Source organism: Camelus bactrianus, chromosome 10 (genome assembly GCF_048773025.1).
Source record: "Camelus bactrianus isolate YW-2024 breed Bactrian camel chromosome 10, ASM4877302v1, whole genome shotgun sequence".
Classification (NCBI taxonomy): Eukaryota; Metazoa; Chordata; class Mammalia; order Artiodactyla; family Camelidae; genus Camelus; species Camelus bactrianus.
In genome coordinates, this window is record NC_133548.1 from 48,953,103 (window position 1) to 48,971,029 (window position 17,927).

The 17,927-nt window shown below is 38.2% G+C and overlaps 1 protein-coding gene across 1 annotated transcript in view; it reads left to right on the forward strand.

Moving 5' to 3' along the window:
* Positions 1-1,001: 1,001 nt before the first annotated feature.
* RNF169 (ring finger protein 169) overlaps positions 1,002-17,927 on the forward strand; it is an 83,041-nt gene continuing 66,115 nt past the window's right edge. Inside the window, exon 1 of the mRNA XM_074372638.1 lies at positions 1,002-1,537. Coding sequence (XP_074228739.1) covers positions 1,036-1,537 — 502 coding nt within the window. The 5' untranslated portion in view covers positions 1,002-1,035. The remainder of the gene's footprint in view (positions 1,538-17,927) is intronic.

A 17,927-nucleotide genomic window follows, 5' to 3' on the forward strand; every position in this document is an offset into this window, starting at 1 on the left:
AATAATCCAGGTGAGAGATGATGAGACCTGAATTGGGCAGTGGGAGTGGGATGAAGAGGAGAGGACAGGTGGGAAAATGGTAATTTCGGCGGGAGAGCTGACAGGTGTGGGAGATGAGGGAGAAGTAAAGATTACCACGTTTGGAGGTTGAGGAACTGGGAGAATAGTACCTTTAATGGAATGAAAGGAATAAGAAGAGCTGTTTTGAAAGGAGGGTGGAAAACAGTGACTTTAGTTTTGCACACGAAGGATGCAGACATCCCAAATGATGTTTTTTCCATCAGGCAGTTGAATATGCAGGGCTGGACTCAGGAGCGCACTGCAGGTATCAATTCAGGAGTTTCAGCTGGAAGAAAACGTGAGGTGGTTTGGGGGCTGGACGGCAGTGCATGGAAGAGAGTGAGAAGAGAAGAGGACTGAGGCCTGAGCCTAGAGGAATACCTGGTTTTAAGCCCCAAACAAGGGGAAGGGCTCAAGAAAGGAGTCTGAGAAGGAAAAAAACTAGGAAAGTGTGGTTTTTGCCAGCCAAGAGAAGGAAGTTTCAGGAAGGGATGCGGAGAGAGGACTGACAAGAAGCTGTTATTTTTGGCAGTTAGTTGCTGGTAACAGTGGGCCTGGTCTTAGTCCCAACAGCTTACCCCCCCATCGAATGAAGCACTGAGGCAGAGTTCTGGATTATTCACATTCTCCCCACCCACTTTAGCCTCAGTTGTCAGGGTATTGCAGGATAAGTAAGTGTAAATACTTTATAAAATTTAATATCGCTCAGAGTTTCCAAATAAATCCTCTCAGTTCTCAACCTGATTTGGTTCAAAAAGAGGAAACTGCAAAGGCTGGAAGACGAGGCTAAGAACGGATATATAAAGGATAACTAATAAATATTAATGAGGCTTCACCTCCCGCCAACCAGGGCCCGGGAGAACCTCCTCTGAATCCCCGCCCCTTATGAATATTGAGATAGCGCTGCCGCCGCGCACTGCCCCGCCCTCTACTCTTCTCCCTCGCAACGGACTCTCCCTTCAAACGGGAAACAAGATGGCGGCGGCAGGTCCGAGTACTCGGGCTTCTTCCGCGGCGGCAGCGGCGGCTCTGCGTCGGCGAGGTCGGCGGGGCCGCTGTGACGAGATGGCGGCAGCCAAGACTGGGGCCCCGGGCCCAGCTTCTGGCCCCGCGCTGCTGGTGTTGCCACCGCCGTTGCTGCAGCCGCCGCCTCCGCCGCGGCCGGAGGAGTCGGGCTGCGCTGGGTGCCTGGAGACCCCGGGGGAAGCGGCGGCCCTGCCGTGCGGCCACTCGTTGTGCAGAAGCTGCGCCCAGCGCGCCGCCGACGCGGCGGGCCCGGGTTGCCCGCGCTGCCGCGCCCGCGGCCCAGGGTGGGCCCGCCGTCGGGCCCGCGACGACGGGCAGGCCGACGCGGAGGTGCTGGGCGAGCGCGCCCGTCGCGGCCCACCCGAGCGCTGCTGCCTGCGTCGGGACGGGGGCGCGGCCGCCGCGGGGCCCAGGCCGGAGCAGGAGCCGCGCGCCGCGCCCGCGGAGCCAGGTGGAGCTTCCCCTCCTCCCTTTGGGGTCCCGAGTGAGGCCACCGCGCCCCGGCCAGGCCTGGTCAGGGGGTGGAGGGCCCCAGGCCCTGCTCGAGCGGTTGTGGAGTGGTCTCGTCGGGTTGGAATCGGGCTCTGCCTAGGTGCAGTGTTTCTGAATTTTGTTTCTGAATTTTGAACTTCGGAATGAAGTAGGGGCATGATGGATTTGGAGGGGCAGTGAAAGTATCCCGCGCCTTACCTGAATCAGAAGTTTGGGGGGAACCAAAGCATTCTTGGAACAAGTTAGGGCCAGGTTGGAATTGTTGAGTCGAGGAGGGTATTGAACTTTGCAGGGGCCGTGGAGAATCAGAGAAGTGCTTGGTTTAGTATTGGGTGAAGAGCTTGAGGTTGAATTGCGTGTGAAGATGTGATCTTAGGCGTGAATGGATGGGTCAGTGAGGAGTATCCAGAGTTTAGGGGACAGGTTGCTTTTGAGGATGTGAAGGGAGCTTTTCAGGCTTGAGGGTAGAGTGAGTTGAGAGAATGAGCTCACATGTGCAGCTTTCACAAAATCTTAATACATGCTTAACACAGAGCTTGGCTAGAGAAGTAGTAAGCGACGCCTTTATATATTTATAATAATACTAATAATAAGCTCCAGTGGTGCTCGACAAAAAAAGATGGATGGGTTTAAAAGTCTTGGAAACGGAGATTGGTTGACGGGGACGCCTTCTATCTCCATTGAAGTGTCAGTTTCCTCCTATTATCCTGGCAATTAAAAGCCTGTTGAAGGAATGATGCCTTCAACTTCTTCGCCTTTCTTACCCCTCCTCCCTTCAGCAGCGTGCTACTCTTTGGTGCTGAGATTGACGTAGAAAGTGCCCTGTTTAAAACACAAAACAAAACTGTGTTTCAGCTTAGGACTCCGAGACACGCCCAGTCAACACAGCATCTACAGTTCTTTGATAGAAGCTTGCCTAGGAAGAGATTTTTCAAGAAACATAACCAGGAAAGGCCAGATATTTGCAACTTTTGTGTTGGGAATTCTGCCGTGTGTTATTTTCAATAGGGAAAAGGAGGCATTGCTTGTGTATAAAAGTACAATCCCTAGAAATTACAGGTTCCAGAATGAAGTCTGTTTTGATTCAAACAGCCAGACACCTGCCACTGTCCTAGGATGCCTTACTTTTATTTCTGTGTCTTACTTTCTGTGTTCCTTATTATTCCTTTTAAACTTCATAACCTCCTTATGAGCTAGGTACTTTTATTTCCATTTTACAGATGAAACTGAGGCCAGGAGAGGTTAATAATTTGCCCAAGGATGAAAACCGAATTCTATCTGATTCCTGCTCAGATCCGGGATGAAGTCCTCCCTAAATGTTATCTAATTTGTGGATGCTGTGTAATCATCTCATATACTATTTAATTTGGTTCAAATTCTGAGATTATGGTAAAAAAAAAAAAAAGACAGTATTTTTCTAGTCTCCCTATTAGCACTATTGACTATATGGTCAAATAGGATAGAAATTTCAATTTTTATTTCCAAAGCCTGGATTCTCTTGTGAAATAACAGGTCTGAGATTTGAACCATGAGAGGGAGTATGGCTTGATGATTTGTGCAAACTTTTTCCCTTGAAGAAATTTGTGTATCAGTGATAAAGGAAAAATATATAAAATGAGATTCCAAATTGGGATCTATCGAGTCACTGAGTCCCATCAGTTACTTTATATGTTTATATGAGGACCATAATGAAAAGTATTTTTCCTTAAATGTTCTTGTTGTTGGGTCATTGGGTATACATAATTACATGCTTATTAAGTCAAGGACATTATAGAAGAATATTGCCGAACAGGGTTTGGGGAATTATCTTCTAGCTTCAGGTTGTCTAGACCTCTTGAAGTTACATGCAGTATTTTTTAATTTAAAATTTTAATAGGCAATTCACATAACTCAAACAAAAATATAAGAAAGTATACAATAAAAAGTTCCTCATACCCCTTTCTTCATTTCCCTGTCCCACCAAAGATTTGTGTTTGTTCTTCCACGGTTTCTTTATGCTTATACATGGGAATTCAAATATATTTGTTTTATTTCTTGATCTTTTTACATAAAAATTATATATTATACACACGTTCTGTAACTTGGTTTTTTCATGTGACAATACATGATATATCTTTTCATATCAGTACATAGAAGATTTCTTCAGTCTACTTACAAGGAGTTGCAAGGAATTTCATTGAATGGCTGTGACATAATTTACTTGACCATCTATTAGTAGACATTTAGGTTGTTAACAGTCTTTTGCTATTATAAATTATAGCTTATAAAATAAGTTTATATGTACATTTTTATGAAGAGGTCACCTGTAACTTTCACCATACTCTGAAATGGTTGCAAAAAAAAAAAAAAAAAGGTTAAGAACCACTCTTTTAACCCAGGCCCACATTCTACAGAAGAGAGAACTGAGGCCCAGAACAGTTAGAAAGAGTGCCAGCTAAAGGTCATTGGGGTCATAGTAGCAGATAAACAAGGGCTGAAACATAGCCTAGTTCCCCATTAAATGCTCATGATGCTTTTAACAGGGAAAATAAAAGTACCAGTTTTATAAATATTTACATTGTACTTTTACCAGTGGGAAACAGCACAGAATTAGCAGTTTTAGGTATATTCAGAAGTATTTTGCTTAGCAGTATTCTTTTGGCATAATTACATTAATTGATAAAAGAAAGGTCAGGCCTGCTTTATAAAATTGGAAATGAAACTTTGTAGTAAATTCACTGATTTTTAAGTAAAATTCTTACAATTAAAAAAAAATTTTGTTGAAGCCCCATGGCTCTTTTGGAGTTGAATCATTTATGAAAAAAGTGCAAGAGTTTGTGTATATTGAAAATTTTGGTTGCGCTTGGTGACATTTTTGTTTTTTGCCTGCTTCTTGGCAAACTTTAAAGTTCAGAACCTTAATAACATCTGTTATAAAGTGTTTTATTTTTTTCTTATATACATTGTCAATTTGCTTTTAGAAACAGTATCAGTTGATTTGTTGTACAGCAGTGTGTGTGAAGGATTAAGTCAGTGATCATTTCAAGATGAACCCAGATTTCAACTTTATGTACTTTGAGTCTCTGCAGCTCATTGTATATATCTACATATTAAGTATTTGGACCATCTTGAACAATATTCAGCAAGTATGTAATGAGTGCCTACTCTCTGCCAGGCACTGTTCTAGGTCTTTGGATGACAGTGAATAGAAATATTACTCGAGCTTATAGTCTAATATTTCATTGATAAATGAAATGTTATTCTAGAGTCCTGGTTCATTGGTTTAAAAAAAAGATTTACCACACAGATGTACATAGCTATATGCAACAAGAACATTTAAGCCTTGTTGATAATAATTAATGAATTTTAAGAATTTATTTAGTCTTTTGATTTGAAATGAAGGATGATCATTCTAAATTATGCTGCTCTTGAGCTGGAAACCAAGACCTTTTTAGGGTAGTTCTTTTTCTTCTACCATGGGTGATAATTGAGGAGAAAAGCTAGAACAAAGGCTGATGAATCCTTCAAATTGGCATTTTTTAATTTGTAGTGTTAAAAGTACATTTCAAAAATTGAATAAGGCCAATAAATTGAATAGTACCCCATTTATTCCTTCCCTTTATTCCACTCCAACCTCCTTGTTCACTTAGGGTTAACATTTATACATTAAAAAAGTTTCCTCTTTCTGTGAAAAACAAGTAGTTCTGGTTTATTACTCAGTTGGCAGACAGTGTGTGCTGTGTGTGCAACCTAAATTGCATTTAGGACTAATGAATAACGAAATCATGTGATTTTAGTGTGAAAGGACAGGAATTTCCCTCATTTCAAGGGATTTATTTTAAAATGTATAAAGTGACTCAAGTTTTTTTTATCTTTAATAACACATATTCCAGAATTTGAGAGTGTCCTTATGTATTATACTAATGTGGAAATATTTGCCTTGTGTTTATGCGGTTTTTAAAACTCAGGATGAGATTAAACCTTAATTACCATTGATGGAATAGCTCCATTATGTAAAATTCAGGATTGAACAGCAGGAACTTAGGTAGTATTTGTTTTTATTCATATTTCTACTCCCTATATAACTTCCAGTCAATCGTGGAAGACTTACCTACCTTAAATTCATTTATGTTTGAATTTGCTTGAGTGTAGGATGTATGATATGTCTGTCAAATTTCATTCGGCTAATTCAGTGAGCATTTAGGGCATGCACTGTGTAGGATAATACAGTAAAAAAGATGAGTGAGACATGGTTCCTGTTGTTTAAGATTCCACAGTCTGGTTGGGGAAACATACCTTATCACATACAATATGAAGTGGTAAGTGAGGTAAATGCATAATGCCAAGAAGAGTAGAGGAATGGATAACTGACAGTCTGGAGGAAACCTGAGGATGGCATTTGCACTGTGTGTTGGAAAAAGAGTAGGAATTCACCAGGTGAGGGAGGAGGGGATGACTATTCCAGGCAGAAGAACCTGCATGTACAAAGGCATGAAGGCACTTGGCATGTACAGGGACTGACAAGAAGTTAAATATAGATGGAATGTGGGGCTGGAGTGGGGAAGGAGAAGAAAAGAAACTACAGAAGTTGGATCTTGAAGGTCATGGTATGTCATGCTGAAGGAATTTGGGACTTTATCCTATAGACAGTGTGGAGCCCTTAAAAATGTTCAAGTAATGGAATGACATTGTCATAATGTGCTTTAGAAAGACACTGTTCATTGGAATGTGGAGGAAAATTGTGAGTAGAAACTGGAGGAAGGGAGTCCAGTTAGGGGACTGTTTTAGTAGTTCAGACATGAGATGAAGAGGGGCTGAACTAAAGCAGTGACTGGGATGGTTCCTTCACTTATTCATTAATTTAGTAACCATTTGAGGTGAGAGCCTTCTGTGTGTTAGGCAGTGGAACTACAAATAGAAATAAAGCATAATTCTGTCTCTTAAGGTCAGTGTAGTTGAGAAGATTGATATATAAACATGCAGCTGGAATGTGGTATAATAAGTACAGTAATAACTAATGCAAGATGTAATTGTAGAAGACAATATGGCATATATTAATAGAGCAAGTTAATGCAGCAGGGTCTGAGGACAGACTATCTGTGTTCAAATTCCAGGCCTGCCATTTATAGCTGTGTGTCATTGGGCACATTGCTTAACCTCTCTGTACCTTAGTTTCCTCATTTTGGAAATGGGGATAGTAATGGTAGCAGAGTCATAATGTGGTTCTTAAGACTAAATGAGTTATTAGGATGAATTATTAGCATATAAAGAGCTCAAGAATTGTAGATATTTTTATGAAAAAAGAGAACCCAGCTTGGGTGGGTCAGGAATGGCTTCAGTGAAAGGCAGACACTTGACCATGAGTATTAAGTAGGTGGTTGAGGGCAGAATAAAACTGAGGGAAATCAATACATTTAAAAGCATAGGAGTATTACACAAAAAGAGTTCTAGGGATTGCATATAGGGGTAGTTGGAGCATGGAGTACATGTGGGAGAGTGGAAGGAGGGCAGAAGTGCAGAAATAAGCAATTACTGGATACTGGTGGACTTGGAATGCCATGCTAGGGAGGGAGGATCCACTGAAGAGTTTTAAAGAGGAGTTCATCTTTCCATTTTAGAGAGATCACTCCTATGGGGGTAATGTAGCAAATGTATTGGAGATCCCAAATTCTCTTTTAGCAAGACGGCTAACTGATATTAGCTGAAGATTTTGCTGCTACAAGTATCCAGAAAAGCTGGATGATATACAGCAGGTCTTTTATGTGCATTTCTGAGCTTACAGGAAAGACAGGAAAATCTCTAGATTCCAAAAACAAAAATGGAACGAAAAACCAAAACTTCAGTAAGCCCTCTAGCTCATGCTGTGATGCCCTGGACAAAGATGAAGGAAGGGAATGAGGGGTTATTTCTGGTTTTCTATTCCTAGTGACTGAATGTTAACTGTGTGGAAAAAAAGAACCAAAACTAAGACTTCTGCATCAAGCTGGGATTCTTGATGTGTTGCATCCTAGGTAAAAGGGTGGATTAGAGAGGAATCTTCCCACTGAAGCAAGGCAATAATAAGAAATACTGTCTTTATTTGCCTGGGCTTTATGCAAAAAGGAAATGGAAAAAAGCGTCCCTGAGAATTTGAAGCGCAAGAACTATGCCTTGCTCATTTTTGGGATTTGAGTTTACATTATATGGTTCAGGTATCCCCATGCTGAGAAATTAGTGTAAAAACTGGCTCCAAGTCAGTGATACCCCTGGGTCACCTGGAGAAATGAAAAGCAACACTAATGTGTACTCCCATATCTCAGGCCATGAGGGATTCTTACAGAAGAAATAAGTGTAACTGAAGATGAATTTACAATGAAAAATGACACACAAGGAAACAGTTTTCTACCTTAAATGAAGGTCAGTAGATACAACAAGCAGGAGGATTATAGCTCTAAGAACTGGGATAGGAGAATGGCAGTTTGAAAGATAGTTTAAATTAGCACATTAAACAATTAATTGACATCCCAGTAAATGAATAAGACATGAAACAGGTACATTTGAAAAAGAACTAAATGTAATGAAAAATACAGCCAGAGGTTAAAAAAAATCTCCGTAAATAAGCAGTAGTTTACACAGATGAAAATAGTAAGTTGGGAGTTAGATATGCGGAAATCTGAGTGCAGAACAGGAAGATGAAGGAAAACGTGAAAGAGGTGGAGAAATGAAAGAATAAGCAAAAAGACCCAAATCTAATAGCAATTTCAGAAGGAAAAAAATAAAACAAGAGAAATGGAATTTTAAGAGATGATGACTTAAGAATTTTTGAAATTAATAAAGAAAACGTGAATCTTTAGGCTTAAGACTCTTGAGAGCCTAGCAAGAATTAAATGAGCAAGACAACAAACCCCACAACTAAACACATTGCAGTGAAACTGTTCAATACCAGACACTTTTAAAAACAACCAGAAAAGAAGGACAAAGGAGTAAGAATCAGACTGACAGCAGATGTCTCTTAACAACAGAGGCCAGAAGAAAATTGAATAATGTCTTCCAAATGTTGAGAGATTTGAATTTCATACTGAGCTAAGTTATCATTCAAGAGTGAGGGCAAACTAAAAGTATTTTCAGATAAATAAAAATACAGAGACTTTACCACATTATTTCTGAAAGAACAGTTACACTAAAGAATATACTTCCAGAAGAAAGAAATGTAACTTAGGGGAGAAAGTAGGATACAAGAAGTCATGGTGAACAAAGAAATTGGTAGGTAAACTAAGCATTGACTATATAAAACAAAAATAATTATGACTAATTTGTGGGGGCTAAAACCAAAGTGGAAGTAAAATATCAGACAAGGATAAATTGTAAGCTGAGAGGGAAGGTGATCAGTATTAGTGAGTTATATATAGTTCAGGAGGAGGATAGAAATATTGATTAACTTTTAGGCTTATAGTTAAATGCATATTAAAAATTTAAGGGTAACCACCAAAGAAAAGAAGTACAATGTATAACTTGATCTATTGCACATACATAGAACCATACACCTCCCAAATCAGAGAATATACATTCTTTTTAAACAAATGTGGAGCATTTACATAATTAGGCACAAAGAAAGTTTCACTAGATACTAAGGATTGATATGTATACCATGTTTCTGACCCCAATACAATAAAATTAGAAACTAATAACAAATATAACCAATTCTGCCCACCTCCTGCCCATGTTTGGAAATTTAAAAAGTAAAAACAAAAAAAAAACTTCTAAATAATGTATGGATTAAGAATAAAATCATGGGAATTGGAACATATTTAGAATTAAATAACAATGGAAACACTATCTGAAAACATCTGTGGAATACAGATAAAGCAATACTAAGAGGAAAATTTAAGTGCCTGTATCATATTTCATTGAATTTTAAGATGTCATTCGTGAGATGGACTATTATTTTCCAATTACAATGCTTTCCTATCACTTAGATTTTTTAACTTTACATTACTAAAAGAGCACTTAATAAATTTATGTAGATATAGATTTAGTATATCACTCATGCATATATTTATAAAAGGAAGTGAAGTAATAAAATATTCCTGTGACTTCATACTCAGTCTGATTCTTCTAAATTATTTTTTGACTGACTTGTAGAGGGTTGTGTTTTTCTACATAGTATTGTTCACTATGTCATTGAGAGCATTGGTGATACGTTTCTTAAGAATGCTCCACGGCTATCTCCAGCATTTTCTTTCAAAGTGCTGGCACCCATCAAATTTTGATGGTAATGTTTTCTTGAACTCGCTAAAAGGTATCATCAGAAGGTTTTTAGGTTTGTTTGTTTATTTTGATGGAAGCACTGGGGATTGAACCCAGGACCTCGAGCATACTAGGCACACACTCTACCACTGAACTATCCCCTCCCCTTCACCAGAAGGTTTTTAGATGAGACTTGTAGGTCTTTAGATGGTCTGTAATAGGTTTGTTGACTAACATTGAAAATTTACTGTTGTCCAGTCATACCACAAGGGATAACCACAAATTTACTACTTTTTTTGCGAGCTTATTCTTTAATTGTGCACATTCCTACATATATAAGCAATGACAGTGGCACCATCACTGCTGCCTGAGTAGGATTGTAAAACTCCAAGTGTGAGAAAGATCCCAATTTCAGAGATACTAATATGGAAAAATTTATGTCCTAGAATCTATAAGGTATTTGAATAGAAGAAAGGCTGAAAATTATTAAGTAGCCAATTGAAAAACATAACAGCAGATTAAACCCAAAGGAAGAAGATAGGAAAGGATCAAGATAAGAATAGAAATTAATGGAGTAGAAAACAAACAGTGAAGAGGATTAATAAAATTAAAATCTAATTCATTGAAGATATTAATACAGAATGTGTATTATAGACAAATCTCAGGCAAGATTGGTCAAGGAAAAAGAAAAACATACCTTCATGTGTTTGAATTTGGTAGATGACAGGTGGCATTACACATCAGTGGGGCAAAGATACCATTTTCAGTTGTTGTGGATAGTTAGCTGACTTTATACAAAATAAGAAAAAATTAGCTCTTTACCTCACACCATACACAAAATTTAATTCCAAATGGATTAAAAGTCAAGCTGTAAAACTTAGAAAATACTAGGAGTATTTCTATGAAAATGGGGTAGGAAGGATTCTTTATACAAGCAAAAAATACAAAGCATAAAGGAGAAGACATAATTTGGTCACACTAACATCAAAACTTCCACATGATAAAAGATAAAGATAAACCACAGAGAAAATATTCGCAATGAAATAACTGATGAAAGGTTAATGTCTAAAATACATGAAGAACTACGAATCACAGTGACAGACACCTCATTGGGAAAATGATGAGGGGATTTGAAAAGACATTTCATAGAAGAGGAGAACGGAAAGGCCAGTAAACATTTGGAATGATGCTCAATATCATTAGTAAGTAGAGATGAGATCTAGCATACCAGGGGAAGGTTGATCTTATACATGATTAGAAATAACTTCCCCCCATTCTGGTGACTTTGTACTCATTGCTCTCTCTTTTTGGATCATTTTAATTGTTTGAAAGTTAAGTTTCTAGTGAATCAAAATCTGCTTCCCTAGTCTCAGTATTCAAATATTTAAAGAACATTATTTCTATCTAAATTTTTAGGTTAAACTTCTCAAATTCATCTCATTGGTCCTCTTTCTCCCTTTCCCAAGATTCTGGTCATGCTGTATTACTCAGTTTTTGAAACCTTTTTGAATTTTGTCACCTATAATTATTCTGGAATACTCTCCCCTTTTATCTTCCTGTCAAATTAGACTCATCTTTTAAGACCCAGGTGAAACAAGTGCTCTGTGAATTTTTTTCTTGCTCAAATAGGAGTTGATTACCTTCCTTGTGCCATCATGTGAGTATGTGTATTTGTCATGTCACTGGATTTCAGTTCCTTGTTTTTTTGTCTGCCTCTGGTACTATACTGAACTCTCTGAGGTCAGGAATTATGTCTTTGTGTATTTAGTGCTTCATGTGGTACCTAAAATTTTTTAGAAACTCAGTAAATGTTTAATACAGGAAAAAGTCCTCAAAAATACTTTAAAAACATTTTTGATTATATGTCATGAGTCCTTTATCCTTCTGCTCATTTTTAAATATGCCACTCAGAACTGACCCTCATGCTTTAAATAATGCCTGACCAGTGCAAATTTTAGTAGGATTTACTCTTTCTCCATCTGGATGCTAAATTCTTACCAATACTACCAAAGGTTGCATTGGCCTTGCTCTTAGTGAGTTTGTAGGCAACAGAACTTTTTTTTTTCACGAACTGCTGCTGTCAAGCCAGTCTTTCTTATCACATGCACGTACAATGAAATTTTTAAGCCTGAAGGCAACTTATATCCAATTTTGGTTTTTATTTTTCTGAATAATAGTGGATTTATTTTCCCTTTACTTACATCTGTTTTGTCATTTTTCTTGTGTTTTGTCTACCATTTGGTTCTGTAAAATTATTATAAAAAACTTCAAAAGATTGGATTGCATTAATTTGGAGTTTACTTGGACTCTACTAAAGTTTATCTTTGCCCTAATTATAAAGAAAAATTCTACTAAATTCATCTTCTTTCAGACAACACATTCTTTAAAAGACCTTAGGACAAAATGGTGCTGGTATTAAAGCACTTTTCATTGGTTCATTGAACAACAACAACAACAAGTTTAAACCACTTTTTCACCCTGAGACACATACCTAGAGATCATCTCTATCTTCAAGAAAATCTCCTAGCTTGGGGAATCAGAGGCAGAGACCAGTAATTATAACATAGGTAATAAATGCTACTACAGTTGAGGTAAGTCAAGAATGTTGTGAGGACCCACAGAAGCCTAAGGTGATTCTCTCTGGGTGGGAAGTGAGAAACTTTACAAAGGAGAGGGTAGTAAACCAGGTTTTGAACAAGTTGTTATGTCGTGAAAAAGAGAATAAACATTCTGGGAAGAGGAAGTGGCATAGATAAAGTCAGAGGAGACAAGGTATGGCATATTGAGGAATAGTGATATGTGTGAAGGCTGGGGAGGGGAAAGTATTTAGAGAATGGTAGAAGATGTGGCTGGAGTGCGAGAGTGGGTTCTATTTATAAATCTTGAAGGCACAGGGAAGCCAATGAAGGTTATTTAGCAGGAGGTGATAGGGTCAGGTCTCTGCTTTATAAAGATCTAGGGAAGCAGTGTTGAAGATCGAAAGACAGAGTCCAAGAGACAGGCCAGTTAGGCTTCCATTTAATATTCACAGAATTTGTACCAAGTAGGTACTGGAGGAGTAGATGAGACAACCTGTTAAGGTAGGTGTTACTCCCATTTTATGGATGAAGAAACAGGCCTAGCAAGGATGAATACTGGTAGGTTCAAAGCCAGTGGGTAGTAGATTTGAATGCAGGTTGATAGGATTCCAAATCTTGCACTCTTTCTAATTTTGGTATCATTCTACCTTATGGACTATTGTGGATGATTCTTTGTCTCAAAAAAGTGCAAAAGTTAAGTCCAAAGGCTTTTGTACCAGGATGGTGGTGATACAGTGATGGGGACAACCACGTGGTCTTGGCCTGCCTCGGTCTGCATAGCCATCATGTCTGCAGCATTCCTATACCTGCATTTGCTTTTGTGACCTCTTTTATTGTGTGCCTCATGCTCTGACTGTGCTGATCCAGTGCAGGCTGCCTTACTGTGCCTTGTTTGGGCTATTTCTGGAGTCAACGAGGAATCTTACATGTTGATTCCGTGCTTGTTTAATATCAGCTTTTGCAATTCCTGTTGATCTCTACTCTCTTTGTCTTTTTCTAATCAGGGCGTCATAGTCAGTTTGGGCTGGGATAACAGCATACCATGGACTGGTATGCTTATAACTGGGTGGCTTATAAACAACAAATTCATTCCTCACAGTCTTGGAGGGTGGGAACTCAAAGATCATGACTGATGGATTCGGTGTCTCATGAGGTCCTGCCTTCTGGTTCATAAATGGCTGTCTTCTTGCTGTGTCCTCACTTGATGGAAGGGACAGGGGAGCTCTTGGGGTCCATTTTATAAGGGCCCTAATCCCATTCATAAGGGCAAAGCCTTTCCAAGATGCCACCTCCAAATACTGTAACATTGGGGATTAGGTTTCAGTGTATGAATTATGAGGAGAACACAAACATTCAATCTATAACACCAGGGGTTATGAAACTACATTTAGCAGTCCAGATCTAGCCTGAGGCTTATTTTTGTAAATTTTTATTGGAACACAGCCATACTCATTCATATTGTCTATGGCTGCTTACAACAGCAGAATTGAGCAGCTGTCACAGAGACCTTTTGGTCTGCAAAGCCGAAAATATTTACTGTCTAGCCATGAGTCTACACGACTCATGCTGCTTAGGACTCCTCATTATTCTCTCCAGATCAAAGTACAAATCAGGTTAAATCTTTAAGGAAGCAAGATACAACTTGGAATTTGAATATTTATGATTAGTTTTTACTAGCAGCTAACTTAATAAGCATTGTCCACTTGCCCCACTAATATATATAAAAAAAACTCTGATGCCATTTTTCTTCATTGAATTCCTTATACTTTCCTACAATTCTGAGAAATTTCTATCCCTGAAAATAAGTAGAATTTTTTTCCTTATAAGGAAGTACCTAACATTTAATGATCAATTATATGTCCCTCATTGTACCAGACAGGCATTGCTTTAACTCATATTTAATCATTCATTACTACTTGAGAAATGGGGAAACTGAGGGCTAGAGAAGTTGTAGTGTGCCCAGTGTTACACTGGTAAGTGATGGAGTCTGATTGGTCTCCACAGCCTGGGATCTTTCTACTTACGGAAGTTACCAGGCATACTCGTGTGGTTGGTAAAGTGCTATATTAAGAAAAAATGTTTAAGTGAATGACCAACTCAGGCAGTTAGGCATTCCTGACAATCCCTGAGGTAGCTCCCTCATACTGTGGGGCAGATTCTGCCCAAATTTGGCATTGTTACTACAAAGAATTAAAGAACATCCTATTTCCCAAATATGCTGGATAACTGAGGTTTTATTGTTTATTAATAGTTTTACTATATTAATAAGATTAAATACGGTAGTATTATTGTTGCCGACAGGATGAGTTTAGATTCCTTAGCCTAATGTTGAAGGCTCTCTGTAATCTGGCCCCAACCTACTTTTCTGGCCTATACAACTCTCTGATAAACTTTGTTTTAACAGAATATATTTCCTCACAATCCAGTCTTCACACTTTAAGAAAATGAAAATCACGTTAAAAAACCAAACATGTAACTTGAAACTTACCATCTTAACCTTTTACGTGTGCAGTTCAGTAGTGTTAACACACTTTTGATCATGCTTTATTGTTCATGTGAATTGCTCTTCTTCCATCTTTTCACTTAACTAAGTTTTACCAGTTGGACTCAGCTTCATCCCACCTTCCTAAGCCTTGCCTGCCCTTCCCAGCCCTTGTTCTCCTATTGCAGTGTTTGCTTGTAAGATTCATTTGGTAATTGTTTATTTTGTAACTTTGCATCTCTCATCATCTCTACAGTTACTTAAATCTCTTCTTAAAACTTTATGAGATTGTCTTAGCTACTAAGCTATATTAATAAATGGTTTAGGGAAAGGGTCTCATGCCTTTTTTGTGTGTATTTTCTCTTCCTACAGCACTTCCCTCCTCACTGCTCACCTCCCTCTTTAACTTCCTGATCCCTGATAACAGTTTCCATTATTCTTACACACTTAATGTATGATAACTTGATACATTGTCACTAATATTTTCTTCTTCTCCCTTTGTAACTTCTACAGTTATATTGCTGTTTCTTTTTCCATTTCTTATTGCCGTTCTATGTTTAATGTTTCTTCCTGTTTGAAATTACAAGGCATATTCAATCTAGCAACTTGCATCTCTCATTTATCCTAAATGGTTTCCTCTCTTCTTAAAGCAATATCTCATATTATTTAAAAAATCTTTCTATGTACTTCTGATGCAGAATAATAGTACATTGTATACTGTCCATAATTAGCCTAATCATGCCTTCAATCTTGGACATTTAGATCATTCTGTTTTTGTTTTGCAATTATGAACAGTGTTGCAATGAAATCTTTTTATGTAAAAGTTTTTCTATATTTTAGATTATTTTCATAGATAGAGTCCTAGAAATTATTAGGTCAAAAGTTACAAACATTTGGTAAGTTCTTCGTATGTGGGCTGTGGCATTTTGATTTCATTAGTTTTTTGCCAAAGGATTGTTTTAAAACACAGTTTAAATTAATGTAGTAGTAATCTGTGGTGTTAATTATGGTACTTAGGTAAACAGCCTTAAAATTTGATGTGAACATTTTATTAGCTTTTAACTTTTTCTCTGTGTGCTGCTTCTTCTCAGGTAAACACTCTTTATATTGCCTGCTGTAAATTGTTACTTGTCTTGGGCAAGGGGCTAAATGAGCAATTGCATTAGTTTAAGACAGTGGGTACTTGGCTGTCATCTGCACTCTTAGAGATTTAGCAGTAAATAAAAAATGGTATATCAAGTGAAAAGCACTTTAGTGTGGTTTTAGAACACATTTGTGGTTCAATTCCCATGTTTCCACCTTCCTACTTCTAAATTGTATGCTTAATTTAACCTTAAAGTTTCTCTTTTTGGGTATTCCATTTGAGTAGTTCAAAGTTCAGTGGGCAGTATAAACAGGTAACCTTGAGATTAATATGGAAAGTAGCCTCTTGTTTCCTGTGTGTCTCTGTATTACATATGTTTTGTTGTAGAAGATGTGCTTTGATTCATTGTCTTCTTTTGCTGTTGTGCACCTCTACCTCATGCTCTTCTATGCAGCACTTAGGTGTTTAGTTTTATAACTCTTTGACATTCTATAGTTGTTTCACTTGTGTATGTTTTTCATTCCCTAGTTAAATTGTAAGTTTCTTTAGGACTTGACCCACACATATTCTACCATTATTAGATTCCTTTCTTGACTTTCTCAAAGGAATATTTTCTTCTTTTGTCTTCTTCCTCACTGCTCGTTCCCTCTTTAGTAGTGGTTTGTGGTTTCATGATGAAAATCTTGTCTTCTCCACTGCTTATGAAGAATGTAGATTCTGCTTCTGGCTATGATGGAGCAGATTGTAGCAGACCAAAACTCCTGCTGAGAATAACTAGAAAAGCTTGATTTTAAAAAAAGAAATCTATATGAAGGCATTGGTAAGTTGCCAAGGCAGCCAGGACTTCAGACATTTGTGGATTCTTGGCAAAGAGAGAGTACAGCTATTAAGAGGCTGAAAAGCCAGCAGAGCTTTCTTCATGGGTCTGGGGAAACAAAAATTATAGTTCAGGGCTGCCAAGGCAACCAGAACTTGAGAGGCCAAGATCCCAGAGAGAAAGGAGGTGCATCTCCCCTTGCCCCCCACCCCAGCCTCTCCACCTGCTTTTTTTCTCTTGAGGCATTTGCAGATTCTTAAACTGTGCAGAGTAAAAGGCTGAGAAGCTTCACAGAAGACTAATGAAAAGCAAAGCACTGTTTTAGCATTTCTTCAGTGTTGAGGGAAAAACAGTTCAGGACCTTCCAAGGAAGGCAGGCTTGATAAATACCCCAGGCTCTCAGTTGGATCTTTGGAGGGCTACAAACTAGGGTAGAACAAGCTTTGCAAGCTTTACAAAGACTGCAGCCAACCTTGAATCAGCTCAGGTCCTGATTGGATAGTGAGGTGATCTGCCCTCATTCTAACTGCCTGCCAGAGAATATGGTGAGTCCTCTGTAGGAATATAATATTATCCATAGCCTTTACAGTTTTTCATACACAATGAATGGCATTCTAACAGTAATTACCAGGTATGCCAAGAAATCAGACCAAGAATAAAAACAGACATTATAGAAATAGATCTGTAGTATCCCAGTCATCTCATATTTATTAAATCAGTCTCCAAATGAAGGACATTTAGGTTGTTTCCAGTCTTAAGAATTGTTAATGATCTGTAGTGAATATTCTTGTGTGTACATCTTTGTACACATGTGTGATATATCATTAAGATAAAGGATACCCTTGCTAACTCTTGTTTTTATCAAATTGTTTGATCTTTGCCATTCTGATACATAAGTGTTTTGTTTCAAAAGTTTTTCAATATGAGTTAAATTGAGCATATTCTAATATGTTTATGTCCTCCGAATTTATTTTTTCCATAAACTGCCTATGTCCTTTGCCCATTGTTATATAGGGTTGTTCAGCTTTTTTCCCCCTTTCTTTTGATAAAGGAGGTAATAATAAAGCATCGTGGGTAAGAGCACAGATCCTGGAGCCAGATTGCCGGCATTTAAATCATAGCTCTTTCACTTACAGTAGTGTAGCCTTGGGCAAGTTAAATCCTCTGTGCTTCAGTTTCCTC